Source organism: Channa argus, chromosome 9 (genome assembly GCF_033026475.1).
Source record: "Channa argus isolate prfri chromosome 9, Channa argus male v1.0, whole genome shotgun sequence".
NCBI classification, from domain to species: domain Eukaryota; kingdom Metazoa; phylum Chordata; class Actinopteri; order Anabantiformes; family Channidae; genus Channa; species Channa argus.
Genome location: NC_090205.1, coordinates 21,979,035 through 21,992,054, shown reverse-complemented (window position 1 = coordinate 21,992,054; position 13,020 = coordinate 21,979,035). Strand labels below are relative to the sequence as shown.

Sequence of the window (13,020 nt, the reverse complement as noted above, 5' to 3'; positions counted from 1 at the left end):
TCTCAGACATCTTGTGGTTGTTGGCCTTCGTCAGCGGCGACCCATGGTCCTGCCCCTCACAACTCTTACCATCAAAGAGGGATATGTGAATAGACTGTTTAAATGGCTAAACCCCCAAAAAGCCAAAGGACCGAACTATGTCTCCCCTTCCACCCTGAAGCACTGTGCCTATTAGTTGCCTCCTGTGTTCACAGAGATTTTTAACACTTCCCTGGAGACCTGCAATGTCCCCCTTCTTGAACCCCAGCAGCTTGCCTATAGAGCCAACAGATCTGTAGATGATGCTGTAAGCATGGCCCTCCATTTCATCCTGCAGCATATAGACTCCCTAGGATCCTATGCAAGGATGTGGACTTCAGCTCTGGCTTCAATACAATCATTCCAGCTCTACTCCAAGACAAGCTCTCCCAGCTGAATGTTCCTAACTGCATGTGCAGGTGGATTAGGAGACTTCCTGGCAGACAGACTGCAGTTCATATGGCTGGGAAAGCATGTCTCTGACTCAATGACCATCAACACTGGATCCGCCAAGGTTGTGTTCTTTCTCTTCTGTTATTCTCCCTGTATACCAACAGCTGCACATCTGGTAACCAGTCTGTCAAACTTTTGAAGTTCACCACCTCCTTTATCAGCCTACATCGCATTGCACACTGACTTTCTGTACTTCTTATTTTGTACATACTTTATATTTGTTTTGTGTCATAGCATTTAACTTTATATTTTAGATTATGTGTTTGCACCTGAAATAGAGACAAATTCCTAGTAATGTTAAGTGTTCTTAACTGTGCCTGGCAATAAACGGTTTTCTGATTCTGATACTATGCCACTTGCACAAATACAGCTGGGATCAGCTCCAGCACCCCTCACAAGGCTTTACAGGATAGGCAGTGTACAGTAGAAGTTGCATTAATAGTAGTAGTGCATAGTTTGCTATGCTGTCATCGAGTCTGCCTTCTTTCAAAATATTCAAACTGAAGTTCATCTGAGTGGGATCACAAGTTTTTTTATAGTTTTAGTCATTTAGTAATTTTAGCACATTTTAGTCTATTTAAGAAACTGTGTAGAAAATGCACAAATAATAAAAAGACAGGGAAAGGATATATATACAATATATCCAATACCAACATGATGTGCAGTCAGGAGGAAATCAAATTGTATATTAGATGACCTGTTCCAAGAAGCACGGAGTTGTCTAGACATATTTTTGAGCAATAACCCAAATTCCATTCAGTTGAAAATTACAGTAGGAATGTAAAGACCTTTTCTGCTTTTCTTTAAAAGCTGTGCTGATAATCTAGTGAATGTGTTACTTGGTAACAAAGCCTTTACGGTGTACTTAATGCAGTGTACAGAAAGAAAAATGGCAATAAAACATACACAGTATAACATTTTCAATCAAAAACTTTTTGTAATTTCTTTTCTCAACAACACCAATCTCTGCCAGAGGACAAAAAGGCTTTTTACAAACACTGTACTATAGTTCCAAGAGCCTGTTTACTCACACCCAGCCTGATGCAAAAGTGTTATTTTACCCACTACCACAAACAGGCCTGCTGAAATAGACCTTCTGTCCGCCATACTGAAAAGCCATTAAGGACAGAACGAGAACTATGGATAAAGAGATGGACAGAGAAAAAGGCAAGGCAGTAAGGAAGAACCATACTTTACAGAGAGTAAGTGTCAGACCATAGATTGAATAAACAAATGCAGAATAATATGTATTTGTATCCCACCATTTGAACAACCTACGGTTCTACTTTAAGGCAGCTGCTGTTACATTATTTTATCTCTGCGATGAGGCCTGGAGCAAACAGTGACTCACTAAGTGCATCTTTTCGAAGTAGCCTCTGTACAAATTAGGTTACACTGTTGTGCTGCTCGTTTGTATGATTTTGGTCTGCTTTTATTGCACATAAAAATTGTACCCTTTACAATTATAAATAGCTTAAAAAGTAATTTGGAATTTCATTTCACTACCACTACCTTTGTGTTCCTTGGACTGACAACAGCTCCATAACTATCTGAGGACTAGAAGCACACAGTTGGTTGTCAGTTGAATTTAGACCCATTATCCAATCAATGGAATAATCAAATCAATGTATCACTGCTTTGAGACGACAATTTGAGTCAGGTTTCTTTGATTTCTTCAAAAACCCCAGGAGATGTTTTCAGGGACATAGTGAACTGAAATTTTCGATTTCGTGTCCCAGACAGCACCTTAGGAGAACTCCCTTGCCTGCAACGAGGCTGCATTCAGAAGTGGAGACAAAGACAAATACAGACGATATCAAAAACAGCTTTATGCTTATTCCTTCAGAGGTCGCCACAGCGTCACTGTGCGGCCACATCTGGTGGGGGTGGGATGTGAACCCACGGGCTTCTGCATCCCAACCCACTGCTTTACCACTGAGCCCGGCCCCCTATTGATGAGAGGATATGCTTTGGTTTAATTGCTGAAATTTGATGATCATGTAATGAAAATAAAACTATTGTGTATTTTCTCTTACAGTAAAGAAAAGCAATCAAGGAGTCATGGTAAAACTTTAGATAAATGAACATAAGGAATGAAGTTCCTTTCTAAGACTCATACCTCCTTCTTTCACTTGTGAACTAATTAAAATTCCATGTCTTACTTGTGTTTTACTGTATTGCGTTTGAAATTTACTTTGTATCAATCTACTTTTTCTTTTAATCATTGGGTCAAAAGAAAAATGTTAAAAATAATTATTAAATCGTTCAAAATTAAAATAATTTAAAACATAACCCCCATTATTTTGTCATGTAGTTGAACCATAGTATTCATTTAGTTGCACCTGTCTGCAAACAAAGACAGTGCATTTATTGGTTTGGAAGGAAGCCTGGCTGTTATATAAACAGTGTTTCACCACACCCAGAAAAAGGTGTGTGAGAGGGACTTGTCTCAGACCCATTTAAGGGCAGAACATAACCAGGTTATGTGCATGAAAACTTTGCAGTGGATGAAAGGCTCAAACGGTATTCCTTTCTCCACTTTGACGAGAACAAAATGAAAACAAAAAAATTGGTATTAGACTAACATTTGGTTTCTGAAGTGAAAGCAGAAAACATGTGCTGGACTGTTCTGCACCTACTGATCCTGATGACGCTCAGCAGTCTGATGCTAGCTGAAGATGAGCATGTTTCCTGTCCAGACAACCAGAAGTCCTTTGGAGGCTCCTGCTATGAGTTTGTGGGTCTCCAGCGCTCCTTTTTCAGTGCCCAGGCTTGGTGTGAAAAGAGTGGGGGACACCTTGCATTTATCCCAAATAAAGAGACTCAGTATTTCCTACAAAGACAATTGGACCATGACAAGGACGCATGGTTGGGAGTAGCACAGTCTGCCTCAAACAACCTGCAATATCCTCCAACTGCTGAAGGTAAGAAGGAACAAATGGACAACTGCTACCTAAGTTTTTTGAGCATATAACCTGAAGTTTTTCTATACCTAAAATAGATGAGGTCGAAATCTTACATCTCAATGTCCATGAGAAAGTTTACAGCAGAGAAATTAAAATGCTCTATCATTTCTAAATCATTGTTAAGATACAAACAACAAAAGACTTATGCATTAGCGTTGGAGGACTGTTGGCATCTTTAAAGCACAGTGACACTCTCATTCTTTGTGATTTATTGTCTATATTTAAAAAGCTACTACACATTAAGAACGTTGCAGAAAGAGGAAATGAAAATCTCTATTTTTGGTCTTTAATTTTACAGTGTTATGCATTTAACCTGCTATTAACAATACCACAGATTGTAGTAAAACACTAAATATACTTTAACCATGGTGTAATATTTTTCATCCTTTAAGTTTGTCTCATTGTCATGTTGTTCTGTTGAATAATTGCAGCCTTTTAACTGGTGTGAAGTCTCCTTCTTTCTGACAGAATTAGGAAATTAGTTCACACATGCTCACATTTTATGCAAGTGAAAAACATACAGATTTACCTTCTGGGCTTTTTCTGTTTGCAATTAATATGTGATGGCAGACAGAACTGTCCTCATCTATCTTTTGTATAAAATAGAAAAATATACATTGTTAAGTCATAATTGTAGTTTGGAATAGTATAGGACAGATACCATCGTTAATAAGAAATGTATTCAGTGAGCAGGTTTACCTGTTTGCAGTTTATACCAAAAGTCTGCAGTTTCCATTTTCATTGTCATGAAAAAACATGATGAAAAAACATTAAAACATTGCACTTCCAGTGGTTTAGCTCACTTAATTGATACTATTTTGGATTCTTTGTTGTTTGCATAACCCATTTGACTCTTATTTATCATACCCTATTGTGAAATGTAAAAAAATGATAATATTCAATGTAGATTCAGCCAGTACAAATGATATTTAAACAGAAATTAATAAAGTAAATTCTCATTTAAAAAATAAGGGGGATATAAGGGGGATACATTTTTTTGCACAGTTTAATTTTTTATTATTTTACTACAAGTTTATTTTTATACACCCCTTGACTATTTTTGGTATTTACTTCTAATGATAAATTAACATGTAATCTAGCTGAATGTGCAACAGTCAAAGCCATGTCTGTATTGCTTTTTGATATTGTATTAAGAAACTAAACACTTGAGTAAATATAACCAATAGATTTAATGATACAAATGTATCAAATCTTTCTTACCACAGAAGTAATTTTATTTTTAAGCTCCTCATCTCAAACTGTTCATATGCTCAGCAGTGGTTTGTTCCATTTTCAGGGCCTTTCTCTTGGCTGGATGGTTCGTATATCACCTATTCAAATTGGGTCAACAGCCCACCGCCAGAAGCAGCTTGTGGACACATGCTGAGACACTCAGACTTCAAATGGAAGGCCACAAAAGACTGCAACAAAAGGCTGCCCTTTATCTGCCAGTTTGGTTTGTATTCTGACCCAAACTCTAAAAGAAAAAATAAACACACGAAGTTATGGAGAATTGCTACTTTTGCTTTCGCATTCTTTTCAGAGTCTGGCAGCTCCATAGTGTGTGCAGGTCATCACACCACTCTGCAGTGTGGATCTGGTCAGGTGGTAATAATAGATGGAGGCTTCTATGGTCGTAAAAATATTCATTACTGTCGAGCCACAGCATCCCTACCAACAACGTCCAAACATCATCAGTGTGGCTGGGTGGATGTTGTAGAAACTTTATCAGGTAAAACAATATAATTCTCTTCCTTGTGAAATCTAAATGTCTGTAATTTCTTTGTTGTTTGGTGTTTGTATGAGCTATTGCCTAATGTGCAGAACTGTAAACTGATCTGATTTGCACAAAACCACTTAGTTTCATAATAGTTTTTAGCATTTAATCTGCTCATCTCAATAGGGAAAATATCAGAATAGGAAAGCAAACACTCATGCCTCAAAAGGTTCTGCATGGATGGAAAATGGGATGAAATTCAATCCACCTTTTAAGGAAATGTTGATATCACAAAGCACATATTGGCTCACTGCAAACAGTTTTTTCAAAAGAATGATTGCCCATCAGAACATCAGGACATTTATGGAAGGCCACATAAAAGCTTGACAGGTTAAAAGCCTTAAAGATACAGTACATAAATGACAGATATTAATTTAGCAAATATTGACATGTTTAACTGATGGCAGAGCCACATTATCCATTCATTTTCTAAACATGTCTATTCTGTTTAGGGTCTTAGGGCAATGCATTCTTCTCCAGCATGTTGTAAGTAATAGGTAGAGTACGGGTCAGCAGTTTACTTTAGAGCATAACACAGAATGACAAACACACAGAAGTTAAACATTTGACAGGTTTATAATTTGAAATTCACTTGACCTTCAAGTCTTTTAATGATGGGGGGGGGGGACCCACGCAGATGTTGCAGGCTCAGAATGTTGCACTCAGTTTTAGACAGACACGTCTAATTACAGGAATTATCTGTGTAAAACAAACTGCAGTTATGGCAGTCAGCAATGCAGTTCATACCATTGTGAGATGCTGTCACAATATTTCTCACCTCTGCTCTTGCCCTTGACTACGAACTGAGCCAGGATCATCTTAACATATCTGCTGTAAACTTCCAATAGCACTTCACTTTAAATATTAAATACACAAACATTAAACTGCATTTACTTAATCAGTCTACTGTACTGACTACCATCGACCACTTTATATCTGCTCTAATAATAATAATATGTGTACCTTGTTAACATTACTTACTAATTCACTGATGGTTTAAATAATGGCTTTCTACTAGCAATGTCTTTTAAAGCACTTCTTTTGTGTATTTTATTAAAATACACAAATCACCATTTATAGGTTGCTGTTGCTCAGCAGTCATCTATGAACCCCAGGGGTTGTGGTTTAATTCCTAGCTCCTCCTGGCCAAATGTCAAAATGTCCTTAGGCAAGAAAGAGAAACTCTATAAAAGAGCCATTATGTATCTGCAGCTGTCCATAAACAATGCAGTGTTATGGAATGTAATAAATAATCCCTAGTTTTACAGTTTCAGCAACTGTGGCTAAGCTAATAGACAGAGTTGTCCACTAATGGGTTGTCCATCAGAGTCATAAAAATATATGAAATGTTAATCCTAACACAAGGGCTTTGTGTTTTAAATCATATGCACAATTTGTTTACAGATGTGAAATTTTGTATGAAAAGTTAAAAATAACGAGAGGGTTCAATTTTGTATCTGTATTTTGTGTTGAAGGCAGAAATACTACAATGTTACAGTGAAGCATGGATACTTATCACAGGGCAGGATAAAACCAGAGAATGAGATGAACAGCAGAAAAAATAAGATGTTGATTTAATGTGTATTTGACACATATACAATATAACATTTGTGGTCTGACTTTACACCCTATATTTAACAAAATTATTGATCCAAATACTGAACGGTCTACTTCAAAAATAATATATTTGGCATCTTAAAACACTGACATGACATCAATTACAGTAAGGGACCTTTGAAAAATGCATAATAAGATACATACAGGCAGGAATGTTATTCCACCTTTTTGTTACATAAATTAAATGGAGCCCACATTATGGTTTTGTGAAATTAGAGATACAGTTTTCACAGGAAAAAATAAACATCTGGCTTAAAGCGCTTTGCAGATTTATTTGCTGATTTTTCGCGGTTGCAGATTCAATTCAATTTCAATTCAACTTTATTTATATGGCGCCAATTCACAACAAAGTCATCTCAAGGCACAGATGTCAGTAAATAGAAGACGGTCCCTTACTGGAAGCACCAACACGTGCAGTGACACTCGCAGCTAGCAACTCTATTTTGGATGGTTATTCATAGTAAAATTCTCTGCGTCATTGTGAACGATTTTAAGCCATCTTGTCAAAATATCAATATCCCTGACTTTATGGATATTTGTTTGGAGTTTTTAAGTTTTGGTGGAGTTGACAGACCACGCTGTTGGGACCTGCTCACGTCGAGGTAAAATCGTGAGTCTGTTTAGTTCACCAGCTAGTTTATTGGTACAATTTAAAACCCGTTTATTGTAAAACTGAAGATGTTTTTTTCGTTGGTAAGAAAACTCGTTAACTACTCATTAACATTAACCTCGGCACCGCTGCACTACTGTCGTGGTTTAATATAAAATAACCTGAAGAAAAGGTTCAGGCAGCTTCTTTCAGCTGCAGAGTTTGTTTCATTCAGAAGACCGAGATTAAAGGACTGTGTCTGTGTGTTTGTCGACGCACCTTTCACTTTTGTTGTAAGCAGAAATAGCATCGATCAGCTCTAAACGATCAACAAAATGTGAAACGGCTCCATGAATATTTTTTACACTTTGAAAAAAAAAAGTCCTTCAAAAACTGTTGAAGGATACGATGATTCTTTAGAAAGCTGAAGTTATATTAATATAATAACAGTCTTCAGTAAAATATATAACTGAGCATTTCTCCACTAGGCCTTCAGTCCCACTCTGAGGTGATTCCAGGGCCCAGACTTACTTACCTGGCGTCTCAGAATCACTCTCAGGAATGACTTTACGTTAACTTAGGACTAAAAAAAAATACTCCTCCATTAGAGTAGGATGTAAAAGTTATTAATGGAAGCTCCTACTCTTACTTCCCGCAAAGAGTAGGGCTACATAGTAAATGGTATGAAGTCACCTAAAAAAAAATAACATTCAGAGCTGTGAAGTACAGCATTGATTGTAGTGCCATGTTCTTTATGGAGCTGAGATTTAAATTTTAGAAAATAGGAAACTGAAATGCTGAAATCAGTCAATTTTTAAATGAACAGTATGTGTGTGTGCACGTATCATGTAGTTCCAACTTCACAACTATGAGTGTTAATGCTGTGATGATGTTTTCATTCATGCATCCTCCTTGATGCTTGGGACAATTGCTTTAATGAGCGTTGTTTATGGCAGTTAAACCAGTGATTTGTAGGTGCAGTTTGTCTTTGTTGAAAAATAGAAAAAATACATAGTGGGAAATTGAAACAAGGTGGGCAGGTTAGCTTTCTTTATCCACCACAGGAAGTGCCGCTGCTGCTGTGTTGTGTTTGCTACAGAATATGTGTTCAGAGTCCACATTAGATCGTCTGGGATATACACTCTCGGAGAACTCGGAGCTCTTGACTGACCCAACAGTGGTGCTGTTGACATAGTGAGGTGTAGGTTGCATGTTTCCTCTTAAAGTCGACATTTAGGTACATGTTGTTAGTGTCCCACCAGTCCACGAGTTGTTTTACTTTCTCTTTGCAGGATTAATAATTATTTTTACTGATGAAACTCACAGCTATTTTATCATTTTCAATGTATTTCTTTTTCAAATTTCTTTAAGTGGCCCCAAATATTTGCCTAACTTAACTTACTCTCCTTAAAAGCCAACCTGGCCATGTATGTGTACTGCGGTAATGTCACTTTTAATGCTACCTTTAAGATACCGGGACTGTGTTTTACAGAGCCAACCCATTTTCTGCTAGTGTCCCATCAGCTGTGACTGCTGGAAGTCCATCAAAGAAGACCTGCCATTTCCTTACAACAAAGCTAGAACCTCAACTCAGAACAACTACAACACACATCTTAAATTTATACTTCATGATTTTAAATGTTGCAAAATATTATACCCCTTCCTGGTCCTACTTATTGCTAAGAGCGAGATGCTCTTAAATCATTTTATGTCTTACTCTGAAGTAGGAGTGTTTTAAGAGTGGTTATTTTATGTTAACTTTCAGCAGCCATTCTGAAATGCTTAGTAAATAGAGGCCCAGTTGTGCTGATGAAATACACTAGCAGCACAGGGGAAGCCCAGCATATATCCATGACTGTCCTTTTGTGAGTGTCCAAGGTGGAAACGTCCAGGGGAAATCAAATTAATTAATCAGATTACAGCCTCTTTCACATACGAGCTCTGGACTTTCTGAAGAAATGAGCTCCGGACATTATAGGAGTTGTTTCACACATGTAACACACAGCAGGAGATTTTCCGAGTCAGGAGTCTCTCATGGGGTCATTGCGTGCAAGAGACGCAACATGATGCAAAAATCAGGCTGCAGGAAATAGTGTTTTATTTGCAAACACATCAGAGCTGTGCATCTAAAAAAAGAGAGACACCATGGCATTCAACTGATAGAAATGTCAATATATCTATTTGCTTGTTTTAAATGCCAAAGACACAGCTTAAGCTGAGTGGAGATACTGTAGAGCTTTTGCTGTTGCAGGCCCTAATTTGTGGAATGCACTGCCTTTGCAAATTAGACATTGGTGATGGGAGTTTAAGCTCTTTTCAAAGGTTTGGCAATTTTGGCACGACTCCTTTAGAAGAGTCAGCTCTTATGGCTTCAAAATGACTCCTAAATGGCTCTTAATTTAGTAGCACTTGGAGCCTTATATTTTAGCATAATTTAGCAATTATGAATGGTTTGTGTGTTGGTAAGCAGTTTCATAAAAGCCTTATTTTTATGTTGTGTTTTTTTTGTTTGTTACGAAAAAATGCATTTACTGTTGTTCAGCATTTTTATCAAACCTTGGCTGGGCTTAAATCCTTCAGGCAATTTAGGACAAAACAGCTTGCTCCATGCATGGTCTCATGCACATAATCCCAACTTTGTACAAAGGGGTGTGCAGGATAAATTGTGCAGTTTTGGAAGCGTCTCACTTAGACATTTGCTTTCTCACATACAGTACACTGCCTTCAGATAAATTCTGGAGAAGTTTAGGATTTCAGTGCATGCGTAAAGAGGCTTATGAGACTATGAAATCATGGTCATATTTTGTGTGTTTTTGCTGATTGAAAAATGTGACAAACACAAATCCTCATTGCTGCAGTGTTGCATTTTTCCAGTTGCCTATTTCTAAATTCTAACAAGGGGAGCGCGTTTATTTCTGGTGTAATGGCATTAAAACATTATCCCTGTATGATCTATATATCCTGAACAGTGTAAAGCCCTTTTAGTACCAAGCAGGTAGAAAAGCTCTATATAAGTGCAGACCATTTACCATTTATATCAAAGTACTGAGTGTCAAATTCCAGCCCACATATCAGGTTAATCCTTGAGCAAGAAAGTCAGTGCTAGTTCCCTGGGTGCTGCCTTTAACTGTTCACTGCTCCCCCAATGCCCAGACTAAATTTCATTGTAACATGTAAATACATGCATTCCTAAATCCATTACTCCTCAGTCACCATGCTGCCCTCAGCTAATTTCACATTATTCTGCTATGCAGAATTCATGCACATAACACACATACTACTGGTTCCCATCATACTTTTTGTTTTGTTTTGTTGAGTTGGTGGCTGTGACTCAGCTGGTCAAGCAGGTGGCCCACTAATCACAGGATGTGTAGTTTTCCTGACTCACCTAGGCTGGATGAGAGTGTCCTTGAGGAAGAAACTAAATATGAACAGGATAGGGCCTGTGTGAGTGGGTGAATGTCCAGTGCTTTGTTTTGTGTTTATGTTTGAGGCTCTACATAAGTGCAGTACATTTATGATGATGATGAATGTTGATGACTAAATGACTCGTTATATGAAGGATTTTTAGTTGAATAGCAAATAGTTGTTCAAGTAAGGAACCTTTCTGACCAGAACTACCACTGATAAATATGGAGGAATAATTTGTACAACTTTCTGTATTGTGATTTTCATTGCTACTGTATATGTTATCAGTCACTGATGTTATTCTCTTTGTCTGTCTTAGCTCTTTGCGATGGTCGACAGGCCTGCCAGGTTGCAGAAGTCATGAAATCCTTTGGTGAACCCTGTCCTGTTCTGGGGAGCTATTTATCTGTGGATTACCAATGCAAAGATGGTTGGTTAAGAATTCAAATCACAGGTCAAATGCTAATCTTTAAAGGGAAACTATTACACACTCTACACACAATATCTAAAAAAACACAAATCCATCTTTCCACCCCACCTCTTCATTTACTTTTCCTAATAGTGACAAAACAGTGATCAAACTCACGGTGCCAATGAAAAGGTACACTAAGAACATCAACCGCTGAATGCACTGGCTTCAAAAAGCTTCTTGTGCATGGCTCAAAAATTGGCAATTAGAAATATTAGGATTTGGGCACGTCACTGTAAGCAATTGTTGGCAGTAATTCAGTTGGGCACCTCTAACAATCGATGCAACACAATGAAACAAATGATTAGGGTTACCGCTCGAACTGTGGGGGGAAAAAATGGTAGGGTAATGGGTAAAGTATGTTGTCACCTGTTTATTTCACATCCTATTTTTTAATTAGCAACACAGACTCGTGTAGTATTTATCCATTCAATGTGTGCCCTAATGTTGAGTGCTGAGATGGTCAGAATCTATGCATGTTTGTATCTTGAAGCCCACTTGGTTACAGTCACTTTGCTACATTTCTCGTAATTGTTTCTTTCCAGGCCTCTCACTGGCAATGAGCACTGTGGCTGCAGTTTTTAATGACATCACCATCACCGTAAAGTGGCTCTTAGATTTGTCCTGGGTAAACGTAGACTGCAAACTGAGTACCGGAGATGGCCATGTTATTTATCTGGACAGTCCAGTGGGGTAAGTACTGTGCTTGACTGTTACTACACTATTTTTTTTTTATCAGTTGTTATCAGTCCTTAATTATATTGCAGTAGGTGACCTTTTACCTGCCAGTTGTGTGACTGAGAGGCAAAAAGGAGAAGTGACTGTTGGTGACGTTTTAAAAAGAGAAAAGTCTGCTTATGAAGGAAGCGGACAGCAGATAGTGTCGAAAACAAATGTGGTCTTTGTGCCTTAGGATGTAGTTATGCATTCACTCTATATCTGCAACAGTGGCCTGGTGAACCAAAGTACATGATAAGAACCCACTGGACCTACAAGAGAAGTTTGCTCACTGAATTATAATTATAGGCTAACAAAAACTGATAATTTCGCTATCAGGTGTCCAAACTTGGTACCAAAATATGTTTATTTTGTAAACGTTTCAAAAAAGTAAAATTATGGGAAAAATATGAACTATGTAATGCTATCCTGCTTCCACTAGTGTATCAGGAGCAATGCTATTATTAGCCTACATATATCACGGAGACACGAAAATTTAATTCAAATTAAATTAACCACTACTTACCGAGCTTTTTTTTTTTTTTATTTTTTATTTTTATTCTTGTTTTAGGCATAAATTATCAAAATCATGTTAGCAGCAGCCTGACCAACACAGACAGGTGAGCTACAGGCTCTTATGTGAACTGTGATGGTCATCAGCAAAGACATTAATGTCCTGAAGCTGAACAGAAAGCATTACCACATGTGTTTGACATCATTTAAATATGACTTTTGCTGTCATGGGACTCCGGAGCTGCATTGTTCTAATCTATCTAATTTAATCTAATTTCCAAAATGTGTCTGTATGATGGATGTATTGGCAAAATAACTGATAGATTAAGAATCTTTTACATTTTGTAATTTGCTGCCTTATCTTTACTTTAGTAACTTTAGTAGACTCTCGCAGAGTCGTGAAACTCAATCTTTACACAACCTCCAACCAATTGTCTTTACTTTTGCTGAAAACTTCATGTTTTGGTTTTTATTTACTGTCTTTGTAACTACC

General features: G+C 37.5%; 1 protein-coding gene across 2 annotated transcripts in view; it reads left to right on the top strand.

Annotated features, from left to right (window-relative positions):
• The first annotated feature begins 2,963 nt into the window (after positions 1–2,963).
• The window catches only part of LOC137133478 (polycystin-1-like protein 2), a 48,140-nt gene continuing 38,083 nt past the window's right edge, over positions 2,964–13,020 (top strand). Inside the window, exons 1-5 of one of the 2 annotated variants that reach the window (XM_067517140.1) lie at positions 2,964–3,395; positions 4,735–4,893; positions 4,981–5,169; positions 11,148–11,258; positions 11,843–11,990. In XM_067517140.1, the coding sequence (XP_067373241.1) occupies positions 3,086–3,395; positions 4,735–4,893; positions 4,981–5,169; positions 11,148–11,258; positions 11,843–11,990 (917 nt within the window). In that variant the 5' untranslated portion in view covers positions 2,964–3,085. The remainder of the gene's footprint in view (positions 3,396–4,734; positions 4,894–4,980; positions 5,170–11,147; positions 11,259–11,842; positions 11,991–13,020) is intronic. The other variant, XM_067517139.1, reaches the window with a different exon arrangement.